The sequence below is a fragment of the Onychomys torridus genome, chromosome 8 (genome assembly GCF_903995425.1).
Source record: "Onychomys torridus chromosome 8, mOncTor1.1, whole genome shotgun sequence".
NCBI classification, from domain to species: Eukaryota; Metazoa; Chordata; class Mammalia; order Rodentia; family Cricetidae; genus Onychomys; species Onychomys torridus.
In genome coordinates this window covers 71,737,834-71,752,991 of record NC_050450.1, presented here as the reverse complement: position 1 = coordinate 71,752,991, position 15,158 = coordinate 71,737,834, and the positions used below count along the sequence as shown (strand labels likewise).

Genomic DNA, 15,158 nt, shown 5'->3' with positions numbered 1-15,158 from the left:
AAAATGAGAGTTAGACTGGATGGCCTAAAGGATCCTTTCCCAGCTGCAACACACTGCCAGTCCATGGACCATTGACCAGAACTACTGTTCATTCAGTTCTACATTTCTCTCTGTCCTAGGTAGAGTAAGTGTGGCTGATAATTATTAAGTAGTCGTGGCTTGGGTCCATGATGTTTTACAGCCAAACCAGACACTTAGGCTCTGTCATCCCATTTGCTCTGTAGTTTAGATTGCTGACCCATGAGCTAATATGAACTTCAGAAATCCTTGTTTCCCACAAGGACACATGCTGGAGCTCAGAGAGGGAGATAAACCTTCTGGGGTTCTGTATACATTCCAATTCAGTGGACACTATTACCCCATTTACAGGTCAGAACCTTGAGCAATAGTAAGGTAAAGTGATTTTCTAATGTCACAGTGATAATAAGACAACGAAGTCCCCTTGTGACTGAATCACATCTCTTCCCTCGGTCTTGTGTTGTTGTCCCAGTCACAGTTTCCCTCTGAAATGTCAATCTAATGACCCTTAGGATCAACAACGTCCCTCTGGATCCTTCTTTCCTGATGCTTCCCAAGCAAATCTACAAGCCTCAGACCCCCTTGTCCCTGTGTCTGTTTCTTAATCTGTAAAACTGTAGGCAGCAGTACCCACCTTCATACAGGTGTTAGCATTCTCATTAGAAGCATTGAGCAAAAGTGTTGAGTCCATGTAGCCAAGAGGACAAGGTAAGATCTCTGTATTTACTCATTGCTCACTGCCTTAGGAAACTGTAATTTATCCATAATAGCACCAGGCAGTTTCAACCCAAATAAAGATTAGTTTGAAATCACAAACTATATTTTAAAGAAAGATTTATTATGAAAATGCATGCAACAAACTACATGATCTATCCACAATAGGAGAGGAACAGTAATGGTGGACCATCCCCATGGGAGACACATGTCCTTTAACTAAATATAAATAGTAGAAATAACACCAAATAAAATAACAAAGTATATATAAATACTCGATTAAGAAGGGGGAGAAGAATTCTGAATGGAAGGAGCAAGGCACTTCTCAATGAGGATTGTCAGGGCTCAGGAGGCCTTCCTGAAGTGGTTCCTCCTGCAGCTCAGTTCAACTCCAAGTCATTCACATACTCATTGACCCAGGGCAGGCTGGGGTCAGTACAGACTTGCTTGCCTTTTCTGGTGAGGAATCTGTAGAAGAAGGAGAGGACAGATGAGAATCCCATGGGACCTTAGAGGACATCTAGCACTGTCCTTTGCCTGTGGTAGGCATCTCACTCTGTTGAGCATTGCTTCTCTGGGCAACCATGGTAGATGGGATTCTTCCTGGAAAACCCTGACACTAGACTTCCTGGAACTCTGTACTCTGGGTGGATAGTTGTGGCCCCAGGGGTTTTCCATATTAGGAAATGGTGAGTTTTATGATCAATATGATGATGTCTCCCCATTTTTCATGGCTCTGTGAAATGGTCTTTCTATGTAAGTATGCATCATTTTGACTGTTTCTGATTTCATGGCCTCTGGATATCTTCCTCTCCAAGAGCTTCCACCCATTTTAATGACATTCGGTCACTATCAGAACTCAAAATGTGACCTCATGACCTCACTGTTCTTAGACACAGCTTCAACTCTTATAACTGAATCCCTTCTGTTAGCCTTTTCACCTGAACCTGGCCCTTTCTGAGTCTTGCCCTCACCCCAGTATGTACTCACACCACAGCTGGCTTGGAGCAAAGGCTGCTGGTCTCATAATAATCTGTTACAAAGTTTCGAGGAAGCTTCCAAGCAGTGTAAGAAAAGCAGCAGGATGTGGGAGGGTCAGAGCCCACTGGAAGAAAAAGGCAGGGTAAGGTCAAACCTGCTATTCATTCTAGATCTTCCCCATGGACTACTAGGATCCAAAACATGGTCCCTTGAATGCATGGTCCTCCACCCAGAATGAGACTTTTACTCTAGAGTGTCCTCAAAAAAGAAAAAAAATTCCAGAAGATTCAAACTGGATTGAGTCTCAGAACACCTCTTAATTCCTTCATGTTTCAAGTGGGGAAATCAAGGCAGAGAGACAGACAAGCTTAAACGAGAGAGAAAGCCAACTCAATATCTGTCTTCCAGTCCACCATTTTCCTCTATTGGCTCTTAATTCACAAGGAAACAGGAGCTTCAGTATTAGTGACTGTCTGGTAGTCTCTACTGTTAACAGCAGAGTGGACAATCTTCCCGTCTCCCTTTCTCCTCTGACCAAACCCCACTGTTGGATGGCCCCAGCTGGAAAACTGAACCCACTGGGTCTCCAAGGAAGCAGCAATGACAGAGTCCACTTACTTGGTGCTGAGAGCGCTGGAACCCAGAAGGCAGCCATGACCAGCAGGAGAGAGAGAGTAGACACACACAGCTTCATGGTGTTGCTGGGGGAGAGGTTGGTACAGAGCTGAGACTGCAGAGCTCAGAAGCTTCAGAAGCTGCAGAAGCTGGCTGAGTGTTGTGCTGATCTGAGTTGTGAACCCCTCTTTATAGGGACTCTGGGGCCTGGGACAGAGGTGGGGGTGCTGGGGGAAAACGAAATATCTTAAGTGAAGATGATGACACGGCATCAGGAAGGAAACTGAAGTTGCCCGAAAGTGAGGAGTTCCTCCAGATTGTCTTCCCCCAGCAGTGACATCACGGAAGAGAAAGGAGGGAGTTGGAGGGGAGAAGTGGGGTGCATGCTGGGGGGGAAGTGGTACACCAAGATAATGACTGAGATGTGGTGTGTGTGATTGTGAACCCCAGAGGAAGGATGCAGTGTTCACACCTGCTAGCAGGTCTGTGGATAGGAACTCACTCCCCTTGGTGGTGGGCACCTCAGACAGTGGAGCCTTTAAGTCAGTCTTTCCAGATTATCTGGAATCTCTGGAACAATCATGGGGTGTGAGCACAGACAGAAGATACTGACTACTCCAGACTCTTTCACACACAAAATACCATCTGATCAGCAGCATTGAGAAGGTTTGGTTTAGCCTGTGTAAGACAAGGAAGGGATAGAAAAGAGAGACAGCAAGAGGGAGGGAGACAGAGAGAGGGAGGGAGAGAGAGAGAGAGAGAGAGAGAGAGAGAGAGAGAGAGAGAGAGAATTGCTGCAGACAGAACGTGTAGCCCACGTAAGCAGCTTTGTGTTTTCTAGTAGTCCGTAGCAAATGCCTCATGTTCCTAGCCTCTGGGGACCTGTGTAGGAGATGCAGCCTACCAAGGCTGTGGGTACATCTGCTGTTTGTTAGGACAGAGATGGTGGAATAAAGCCTCCTTCTTTCCTCAAGGAGATCTTAACCTTTTGATGCAGGAACCCTGAAGGAATCAATTGCTTTTCTGCAAGTCAGGTCTTGTAAGAAGGCTGCATGGGTGAGCAGAGAAGGGATGGGAGCCATGGGAGAAAGTGCAGTGTCCCTAGTCTCTGACTTATGTGCCTGACTCTTTTGCTGTCCCAATTAAAGACACTCAGAGAAGGAGCTGCAGGGGTAAAATTCTAACAGCTATGGGAATGCCCCAGTCATCGGGTAGGCTGGTTTTGGAGTAATCTCATTTTCGCAGGATTATTTCTAAGGGATAGAGAAGGGTTAGTTTGATCACATGCCTTGCTCCATGTGTTTCTAGTTCTTCAAATTGAGGAAACATTTCCCCTGTATTGTGCACATGCTATGTCAGAAAGATAGGCAAATATATGTGTGTTTGTTTGTTTTGCCATCACTTATGGAATAACCATAAATGAACATGATACAGCAGTGGTTTGTGTGTGTGTGTGTGTTTTGCTTGTTTGTTTAGTTTGGTTTCTTGTTTTTGTTTTTCCGTTTTGTAACAGGATTTATCTCTCTAACACTGGCTGTCCTGGTACTTGTTCTGCCAATCAGGCTGGCCACAAAATGAGTGATACAACGGACTTTGCATTCTCAGTGCTGGGATTAAAGGCATGTACCACAACCACTTGGATTTAGACACACCAGTTTTCATGGAATCAACAGGCCAGGCAGTTCTGCTTTCCATGATAACCTTGGCCAAGGCAAACACAAGGTTTTTTCAAACCTCAATTGATGATATTAACTCTAATATCACTTATCACACAACACACAGTAAACCCATCTTTCTCTATATATACACATACATACTTATATACATATGTTACAGAAATGGCTGTAAGAATTAATAGGCCACAGCAGAACTGAAGAGGTTTCAGGAGTCCTGAGGAACAGAAAAACAGAGGAATGTAAGTAGAATCTAGATTGATAAGATAATGAACCAGGGTAGATGGTAGAAGTTACAGAAACTCTGGTGACTGAAAGTCAGGCCACTTCCAGTCACCTGCTTGAAGCAAAGCTGTGGAGTTTAGTTTGGCTGCAGAAGCCATAGCAAGACTAGGCTTAGATGCAGGAACTGAAGGACAGATGGACGGTAGGTCCAGTTAGGTGAACATGAAGATAGACAGAGGAGGAACTACATAGAAGGAGACATAGGCCATCAAGTTCTAAGGTCAGCTATGTGACATAGAGGACTAATGCTGTGATATTGGCAGACATAGAACACTAAACTATGGTGACAAAGTTGTTTCTGGATTAAATTCTACTCCCAAAAGGATGTGTTTACTTTTCATTACTGATTCTTTTTAAAATCCAACAATGCTGAGGGAAACAGGCAATCACAACTGGACATGGTTTGCAGGCCATCCAGCTCAGGCCAGGGGAGGAGCAGAAGCACTTCCCAAAACCCAGTGCTGAGCTTGATGTATAAGGATAGCTCCAGATTCCTAGAGGTATTTCAATTCAGTTCTAAGTTCTCATGCAGACAGGAACTGGTGCTCATTAATCCATGCTTCTTAATGATTTAAAAATTATTTTCAATTATGTGTATACTATTAGTGTGAGGGTGGGATGTAGGTGACCTGAGGTCTGATGTCTGAGGGGGTCAGATATGTCAAATACCCCTTGAGCAGGAGTTTTAGGAAGTTGTAAGCCACCTGTTACAGATGTTGAGAACTGACCTCAGGTCCTCTGGAAGAGGAGCATGTGCTATTAACCACTGAACCAGCTCCCCAGCCTCTTAACTCATGCTAGACAGAACTTACATCCCAGAGGTCATAATTGTGCTCCTGGAGGTAGAGATCCAGTCCTACAGGATGTTGTGTGACCTTAAATGGGGAGTATGAGCCCTTCCTGCTCCTCCTGAAATCTGTCCCAGTAAATGCAGCTCCAGCAGGCCTGCTCTGTGGGACATGCTCAGGTCATTTTGTTTGCTTGGCCAAACTTATGGTCACAGGATACACCCAGAAAATATTCTTATGTCCTCTGCCTTGGTTGGAGATACAGACATGACATGTGAAGAGGCAATTTTTTTTTAGGAACAACTTTTCCTTGATCTGCTGGAATACTGGTGACTTGGTGTTATGGGACTCTCTGGAGGCAAAAGGGATGGCTCTGCTAATCAGAATAGTCAATAGGATGCACAAAGAATTCTTCAGCAACAGAATGCTAAGGATCATTTATTTTGGACAGAGAGACACTAGGAAGCAGTCACCACATTATAGATCTTCATCTTCTAAGGATGCAATTCTAGGGCTAGGGAGTCGGCAAGCATGGGTTCCCTGGATTCAGAAGAATTTTCCTGGGGCTGGTCATCTGCCATCCTTATAAGCATCGAATTTATCTTCCACTCAGCTCTCAACCTTCTACAAAACAAATTTTATCATGATTTTCATCTCTTTAGAAGAGTCTAGCTGTTCAAGCCCTCACTGTCTGTCTGGCAGCTCATTGCTGTTTGGATCTTTGCCTTGATGTAGTATCTCCCCACCACCACCCATACCCCAGAAACCAAAACTACCCAGGGCAATCATTTCTCCACCTTCTAAGGAGGGCCAGCATATCTCCCACCATCTGAACTTGCCTTCCTCATCTGGTGGGCTTTGTGTACCCTAAGTTAAGCTTTCTCCTCGTTGACCACCACTCTGACATCTCTCCACCCTCACCTGGGCGGAGCTAGTCACTATTATTAGAACTTAGTAGAAGCTGGTGCAGAGCTCATGCTGACACACAGGCCTATCTCTCTGGTCTAGTTACATTTACCTTTTAATCTCATTTCTACCACTTGCCTGTCTGGTACATAAGGTATTGAAATGAATGAATGCTCCCACTCATTTCATTACCTCTCTCCCTCCCAGGGACCTTTGTTTTCAGGGAGACTCTGTCCTTCTAGGCTGGTGAGGGGAAGAAAAGTGAGACATCCCAGTTCCTGATGATGTGGACTTCAGTAATTGTGACTTGTGTCACTTTAGTCTCTGAGGGACTGTCTTTGCAGAGGAGAGGGCCACAGATCCTGTAACCCAGTGTCCTGCTGCCATGTACTTTAGACTCCTTTCTCTTGGACACATCCAGATTCTTGCGTGCAGTCAGTGGACAGTTCAATATGGGACTGTCCAAGCAAGGTCCTTGGAAATTCACTTATTTCTTGGACATACCTTGAAAGGATGTGGTGGTTTGAATGATAATGGCCCCTATAGATTTATATATTTGACTACTTCGTCCCTAGTTGTTGGAGGGTTTGCAGAATGATCAGGAACTGTGACCTTGTTTGGTGAGATGTATCTGTGGGGACAGGTTTAGAGTTTTCAAATGCCCACACTATTCCCAGTTAGCCTGTTCTCTGCTTCATCATCATGTGTCAAGATGTAAGGCTTTACCTACTGCTCTAGTACCATGCCTGTCTGCCTGCTGCCATGCTCCTCACCATGATGGTCAAGACTCAATGAAACTGTAAGCCCCCAATAAACTCTTTCTTCTATAAGCTGCCTTGGTCAAGCTGTCACAATAGGAAAGTAAGACTCAGGACTATACTCACTTTGAAGACAGGTCGCAAGCAGACATGAGCACACCCATTGCTGCAGCACTTCTTTTTACCAGGGCATGTTTCATCTCCTGAGCATCTCTCATTGCAAGTTCCAACAGTATTTGGGGGCAGCTTGGGACAAGCTCCAGGTTTTTGTGATCCTGAAATGCACAATGGTGTTTATGGAGCCTGAAGTAGTAAGAAAGACAAGGCTGAGAATTGATGCTAGAGGTCTGAAAGCATGGTCACCTGCAGGAAACTAGTTTATGATATATCCTCCTTTGCACCTGGGTCTCTTCCCTCACCCTCACCAGCTCCAGTTTCTCTCTTAGGCCTGAGTGTTCCATGGCCATTGGGGGAGTGTGCTCCCTCCCCAAAGTCTATACATTCTCAGTAGAAAGTACTGTCACAGCCTCTTCTTTACATCAGAGAAGATGCTATAACCCTCTAATGACAGCCAGACCTCTCTCATCCCACCATACCCCAGCAACTTCAGTGAGCCCCACATTCAAGGCACATCTCCAAACTAGATGAGCTGCCCTGACCTATCCAGTCTTCTGTGAAAAGCAACTCTCTCTCTTAAGAAAAATAAGAAATGCAGGGATCACTGTTACAGGCCAATAGAAGTGAATTTGATCCAAGCAATGGGCACTTGGCTTTCCCCTGTTGTAAATAAGCCCCAGTCCCTCGTGTGCTATGGTCCCTCTCTTCTTTCAGCTTGGATCCCCTTAACACACTTACTTTCATGAGAAGACAGAGCACAGGCCTTGTCTATCTCCATGGCAATCAAAGCCACCAGAATGAAAACTATGGCTGTCTTCATGTTGGCTCTGGCTGGGCTGAATGCACAAATCAATTTATAGCCTCCATAACGCCAGAAGCATCAGTGTGATTGGAGACAGACAATGGGAAGTCTATAATAAAAAGAACTTTCCAGAAACTACCAGCCAATAGCCTGGCTCCTTTTACTATTTCATAACTGGTTTCTCTCCAATTATTTTCTTGGTAGATGTAAATGATAAACAGAAAATGTCAAGACACATTAGAGCACCGTATTTCACCTTACAACACTGCTTAATCCTTTGTGAATGGTGAGTAAAGGATGTAATTATATCAGTGTAGGTCATCAGCTCAGAGTGAGAGATGATGCTGACACAGTCACTGGGGAGTGTCAGGGCCATCTTGGGGGCTTCCTGGACATCCAGTTGTGTAAGGATGTGGCATGCTTCTGGGATAAATGATCGCTGTGTCCTTTGTAGCTCTAAGGGTTCTTTAAACAGGTGTGGAATCTGGATCCCTCTGACCTGTAGTAGTAGGCAATGAAGTCTCTCCTGGAAGAGATAGATACTCAAAGATTTCAAAGTGGCTAGATTCAGTTAAAAGTAAAGCGACAAGCTCTTTAACCAAGGCTTTTCTGTAAGACAGGTCTTTAGAAAGAAGGCTGCACAGGTGAGCTGAGAAGGGATGGGAGCCATAGGAGAACACGTGGTGTCTCTAGTCCGAGAGTTGAGTGCGTGACTCATTTTTTATTAAGAAATTTTTTAATTTATTTTACAGTGCTATCACAGATTCCTCTCTTCCCTCTTCCTACCCCTTTAGCCTCCCCTCCCCCAACCCAACCACCATTCCCTCCTACAAGTAGGTAGTGCCTCCCATGGAGAGTCAGCAGTACCTGGTGTCTTCAGTAGAGGCAGGTCTGAGCACCCTCCCCTTGCCTCAAGGCTGGGTGAGGTGTTCCACCCTAGGTAGTGAGCTCCAAATAGCCAACTCATGCACCAGGGATGGATCCTGATCCTACTGCCAGGGGGCCCCTGAAACAGATCAAGCTACACAATTGTCTCTTTTATGCAGAGAACCTAGACCAGTCCCATGTAGGCTCCACGGGTGTTGGTCTAAATTTCATGAGTTCCCACTAGTTTGGTTTAGTTGTCGCTGCAGGTTTCTCCATTATGATCTTGATGATCCTTGCTCATAGAATCCCTCTCTTCTCTCTTTGATTAGACTCCTGGAGCTCAGCCTGGTGTTTGGCTGTGGATCTCTGCATCTGCTTTCATCAGTTACTGGAGAAAGGCTCTGTGATGACAGTTAGGGTATTCACTTATTTGATTACTGAGGTAGGCCAGTTCAGGCACCCTCTCCACTATTGCTGCTAGTAGTCTAAGATGGGGTCATTCTTGTGATCCCTGAGAACTTCCCTAGCACCCGGTTTCTCACTATCCCCATGATGTCTCCCTCTATTATGGTATCTCTTTCATTGTTCTCCCACTCCATCTCTGTTCTAGCTCAATCATTGCATTCCCTTATGTTCTCATCCCCTATCCCCTACCCTCCATTGCCACCCCCCCCCCCAGTTTACTCATGGAGATCTCATCTATTTCCCTTTCCCAGGGCAATCCATTGAATCCCTCTTAGGGTTCTCCTTGTTAAGCTAGCTTCACAGGAGCTGTGGGTTGTAGTCTGGTTATCCTTTGCTTTGCATCTAGTATCCACTTATGAATGAATACTTACCATGTTTGTCTTTCTGAGTCTGGATTACCTCATTTAGGATGAAATTTTCTAGTTCCATCCATTTGCTTGCAAATTTCGTGATGTCATTTTTTTTTTTTGCCACTGAGTAATACTCCATTGTGTAAATGTATCACATTTTCTTTATCCATTCTTCAGTTGAGGGGCATCTAGGTTGTTGCAGGTTCTGTCTATTACAAATAATGCTGCCATGAACATAGTTGAGCATGTGTCCTTGTGGTATGATTGAGCATTCCTTGGGTATATGCCCAAGAGTATAGCTGGGTATTGTGGAAGATTGATTCCCAATTTTCTGAGAAATCAAAATATTGATTTCCAAAGTGGTTGTACAAGTTTGCACTCCCACCAACAGTAGAGGAGTGTTTCCCTTGCTCCACATCCTCTCTAACATAAGCTGTTATTAGTGTTTTTGAACTCAGTCATTCTGACAGGTGTGAAATGGTACTGCAGAGTCATTTTGATTTACATTTCCCTTATGACTAAAGATGTTGAGCAATTCCTTAAATGTCTTTCGGCCATTTGAGATTCTTCTTTTGAGAATTCTCTGATTAGCTCTGTAGCTCAATTTTTTAATTTATATTTTATATTTTAAAGTATAACAGTAGATTAAAATTAATGATGATGAGCATAGATTACAATACATCAAACATATAAGAACACATAAATTCATAGCAGATTTGAACAAAAATACTCGTTAGCTGTCATTGGAGATGCATAATTCCAACTCACCATTCTCTTAGTTTACATTTCTTCTTATTTCTTCTTTTATTCTGTGTGTGTGTGTGTGTGTGTGTGTGTGTGTGTGTGTGTGTGTGTGTGTGAGAGAGAGAGAGAGAGAGAGAGAGAGAGAGAGAGAGAGGTGGGGCACAGAAGTGGTTTGGAGTACCAGTGGAGGTCTGAGGACATCTGTTGTTTTCTTTTTTCACCATGCAAGTTTCAGGGGTCAAAGTATCATTGCCAGGCCTGGCACTTGCACAATGTTCTCTACGTATGTATGTATGTATGTGTATATAGATAGAGAGATGTATTTACTGTGTTTTGTATATTATGTGACTTGAGAGTTAATATTAGTAATTAATGTTGGAAAAAAACCCTGTGTTTGCCTTGGCCAGGGTTACCAAGGAAAGCAGAACTGCCTGACCACTTGCTTCCATTAACACTGGTGTTTCCTGAGCCAAGTGCTGGTAGCACATGCTTCCAATATCATTGTTTGGGATTCAGAGCCTGAGGATCTCTGCGTTTGTTCCTAGCCTGTACTACAGAGAAAGTTCTAGGACAGCCAGAGCTACAAGGATAAACTATATCTAGGAAAAAAACAAAAACAATGCTGTCTTGTGAATTATGGTTATTCCTTAAATTATGACATTATAAATAAACACAAATGAATTTGCCTATGTTTCTGACACAGCATGCATACCTCAGAGAGGAGAGAGTTACAGGCTCAAAGGCATGTCTTCTCAATCTGAAGGAAGGACTGGAAACACTTGGAGCAAAGCATGTGACCAAAGAAACCACTTTCAATCCCTGAGAAGTAACCGTACACAATGAGATAACTCCAAAGTCAGCCACAGGATGACTGGGGCTTTCCTGCAGCTGCTGGTGTTTTCCCACTACAGCTCCTCTGAGAGTCTATAATTGCGACAGCAAGACTCAGGCACTCATAGGACACCACGTCCTAAATATAACACCAGTAGCTCAGACACCGAGAGCAACAATTAATAAATGTGACATCCTAAAACTGAAAAGCTTCTGTAAGGCAAAGGACATGGCCAATAAGACAACAACAGCCTACAGAAAGGGAAAAGAACTTCACCTACCCCACATTTGACAGAGGGCTGATCTCAAAAGAATATAAAGAATTCAAGAAACCAGACATCAAAATACCGAATAATCCAATTAAAAAATGAGCTACAGGCCCTAGTTCAACCTTCCTAAGATGAAGTGGCAAAGGGAAAAAAATGAAGCCAGTCCCATTTCCTCATCAAGTGTTCAGTGGGAGAGCTAAAGCATGCACAGGAGACATAACCTACAAAAGACAGGCAGTTAGTAAATACACAGAAAATACAGAAAGAAATTCAGACCCTCATAGGTTCTACAACCTCTGATGACATAAGGGAGGTAGACAAACATCAAAGGCCAATTAAGGTCAGAAACCAAGAGGTCAGATAACAGATTGGTGGAGATTTCACAGTGCTATATGTCCCACTTTTAAGGTCTCCAATGAGGAATTACACTCTTTCATTGGTCTAATGTGTCCTGTAACTTCTTGGGCTGGACATTCAAATATGGTAAACTTTGTGTGCCCCATCAAGTTTCAATTAAATTTATAAATTTATACAGTATCACCATATCTACTGCTAAAGATAAATCATTTGTTCACCTGTGTGGCACGGGTGGTGCCAGACAGGTGGCACCATTCATGTGCCCACCCAGGTGCACATTCATTCTTCATCTCAAAACAGAGTCACAAGCCACTTTTCCTAGAAAAAGAGTCTCTCAGGGTAGTGCAAAGTCTGAAAAACAATTGTTTTACACAGTGTGGAGAATTTAGTACAGATAATAGTCTGATCTCAACACCTTCTAAAGAGTGAGTTTCCAGGTAGCCCTCCAGAGTCCTCAATCTTATTATTATTATTATAGCCCTTGCTTATTACTTTGCATCGCTGATGATGGCTTGTTTAGCCCTTTCCTTGTCCCTTGTTGTCATAGCTAGGACCATGCTTGTTCAGAGGGGCTTGAGTGGGACAAGATGGACAGGGTGGCAACATGACCTAAGAGGACATGTAAAATAACTGACAGAGCAGCAGGGCTAAGATCCAGTGTCCCAAAGTGCTGAGAGGCATCTCATCAGATGCAGGCAGAGTCCAGGCTTGTGTGGGAGGAGCAGGAGAAGGAAAGAAAGACAGGCAAGAGAGCGTTCTCAACAGGGAAAAGCACCAGGAAGCAGCCATGTTTATCTTGTCAGCCAGATGAAATTGTCTGCCACACGAAGAAATGGAGATGGGGAGCTGGATTCAATTATGGAAAGAATAAAGTGAGATTTTTATGTATCAAAGTTGGTGAGTACAAAATGCAAGAGCCTATCATGAATTAAGACAGTCTTGTGAAATTTACCATGGATACTTCTGGTAACTCTTACTTAGTGAACTGAATAAAGGAAAGAAAAGGTAACATTTTCAAAGCTTAGGTCTTAATTAAATTTTATCACAGAGGGCCGTGGGGAGAAGGCCGATCCCCTTCAGGACAAATTCGAGAAAGCAAAGCTAAGGCCTGGGTGAGTGGTCACTTCTTGTTGCTTACATTGTCCTGGTTCCTGACATTTGTGAAGGTTTGCAAACGTCTGAATGCACTAAGAGTGACAGCTGTCATTCTCTGGAAGGGAGTTGGACGTGTGGGGGGATGGAGGTGTGGGAACACTTACCTTGTTTGGATATATTTAATTCCTTTAAATTTTAGATAATGTCCATTATTACAGGTTCTTTCCAAAGATATCTTTCAAGATTTATGGAGAAGTAAAGACATTTTGAGACAAATACAAATTAAGGCAATCTGTAACAGCTACCCCAGCACTGTAGAACCTTCCTAGTGGGATGCTTTCCAGGGAGGAAGAAAGATGGCCCTTTTTCATGCAAATACACCAAAATGTCCACTCCACCAGAACTACCATCAGACTAGACCTTGAAAAGCAACAATAATGTCCAACACAGGAACTCAGCAAACCCTCAAAATTAACACAGGGGAAGGAATGGAAACACCAAGAAGCCAACAAAACAAAACAAAACAAATCACCTAACACAGTTCTAGGAAACAGGAAACCCCTCTCTGTAAATAACTTAACTTACCACAAAAGATACAGGCTAATGGGATGCATAAAAATCCAAGAACCATGTGTGGTCTCAAGATACATATTCATAAGAAAGAAGAAAATACCAAAAATGTATTATCAAAGGACAGAAAACAAACTACCAAGCAAATGGAAAGCTTATAAAGCAGGCATAGCTAGCCTTATAGTCAATAAACTTCTAAACTAGAAGAGATTAAAAAAGAGAGAGTACGCATTCATAAAAGGATAATTCATCAAGAAGGTATAACATTTGTAATATCTATACACCAAATGTTGGGTCTTGAATTTCATAAATCACTCAATAATAGACACAAAGAGGCACATAAACCCTGACAGAATAATGGTGGTGGCTTCAGTATTTCAGTTTTATACTTACATAGGTATTCTAAGCTAAAAACAAAGAAACTTCAGAGCTAAAATATATTATGAGTGAACTGGACACATTTATCTTAAATATATTTGCACCCAACAGAGAGGGAATAAGAGTTTTCTTAGCAGCACATGAAACCTTTTCTAACATCAACTACATCACAAGACAGAAATTATGTTTCAACAAATACAAAAAAATTGAGATAAATCTTTGGTTTTGGTCAAACCATAATGCAATAAAACTAGAAATCAATGATAAGAGGAACTAAAGAAACTATAAAAATATTGGAGACTAAACAATACATTTTGAACAAACAGTGGGTGATCTAAGACATCAGTGAAGAAATAAAAAATTCCTAGAGACAACTGGAGATGAAACATATTCTATTAGAACCTCTGGGCTGCAGCCAAGGTCATGCTAATAAGAAAGGTTATAGTGCTGGGTGGTGGTGGCTCATGCCTTTAATCCCAGCATTTAGGAGGCAAAGCCAGGTGGAATTCTGTGAGTTTGAGGCTAGCCTAATCTACAGAGCAAAATCTAGGACAAGCACCAAAACACTAAAACACCAAAACAAAACAACAACAACAAAAAACCAACCTTGTCTCGAATGGCTAAATAAATAAATAAACAAACAAATAAATAAATAGATGAAATGTTGTAATAGGAAGTGCCTATACTTAAAATCTGAGATATCAAATAAATAACTGAATAATACATTCCAAGGCTCTTGAAATCAATAAACAGTCAGTCTAAACCACACTATAAAGCAAGAAATAATAAGGATTTAATGAGAAATTAAGGAAGCAGAGATTGAAAGAATAATATACAACACCAATTAAATAAAGATTTGGTTCTTTGAAAAGGTTAGTAAGAATGGCAAGCCCTTAGCTAATTTGACAGAAACAAAGAGGAAGGATGTAGTGGATCTCTCATTGTATTCTTTTATTCTTTACTCTGTGAGGGCCCACCACCCAGCTCCCAAATACAGATATAAAAAGCCTTTCTATAAAGTACTTTATAGGGATGTTTGGTTACTTTCTAGACTGTTTCGTTCTCTTCTTCACCTGTAGGGGTCACCATTGTCAGTGAGTGAATCTTCAGCTGTCAATTGTACCAATTTCCTATTACTGCTATCCCAAGTCATGGTAATCTTGTTGTCTTGAAACTAAACACATTTAATTCCTTGAAATTCTGGGGATCAGAAGTCCAAAATTAGTTTCACCATCCCTGGGGAGAAAACATTACCTTACCTTTTCCAGCTTTTAGAGCTACATTTTGTGTTTGCCGGCATGTATGTCTATGCACCGTATAAATACCTGCTACCTGTGAAGGCCTGAAGAGGAGGAGGCACTGGATTCCCCAAAAATAGGAGTCAGAGATGATTGTGAGCTGTCATGTGGGTGCTGGGAATAAAATCTAAGTTGTCTGCAAGAGCAGCAAGCCCCCTTCACCTAGGGGACATCACTCCAACAGTTGTTCCATGGCCTCCAAGGCATGGCATCTTCTTCAGTTGTCACATGGCTGTCAAGTCCCCTTCTTCCAAATTCCTTCTGCCTCCCTTAGCAG

At 42.7% G+C, this 15,158-nt stretch overlaps 2 protein-coding genes across 3 annotated transcripts; both read right to left on the bottom strand.

Moving 5' to 3' along the window:
• Window positions 1-1,016: 1,016 nt before the first annotated feature.
• Window positions 1,017-2,424, bottom strand: LOC118588225 (C-C motif chemokine 4-like). Of its 2 annotated transcripts, none has more exons than XM_036194428.1 (3): window positions 2,332-2,424; window positions 1,723-1,837; window positions 1,017-1,200 (listed from the first exon to the last, which is right to left on the bottom strand). In XM_036194428.1, the coding sequence occupies exons 1-3, from the start codon at window positions 2,405-2,407 to the stop codon at window positions 1,113-1,115; spliced, it is 279 nt and encodes a 92-aa protein (XP_036050321.1). In that variant the 5' UTR covers window positions 2,408-2,424; the 3' UTR covers window positions 1,017-1,112. The 2 variants fall into 2 exon arrangements, with proteins under 2 accessions (XP_036050321.1, XP_036050322.1); XM_036194429.1 differs by having other exon boundaries at window positions 1,017-1,188.
• Window positions 2,425-4,209: 1,785 nt separating this feature from the next.
• LOC118588722 (WAP four-disulfide core domain protein 18-like) lies at window positions 4,210-7,675 on the bottom strand. Its single transcript, XM_036195275.1, has 3 exons — window positions 7,594-7,675; window positions 6,865-7,013; window positions 4,210-4,218 (listed from the first exon to the last, which is right to left on the bottom strand). The coding sequence occupies exons 1-3, from the start codon at window positions 7,673-7,675 to the stop codon at window positions 4,210-4,212; spliced, it is 240 nt and encodes a 79-aa protein (XP_036051168.1).
• Window positions 7,676-15,158: the final 7,483 nt, after the last annotated feature.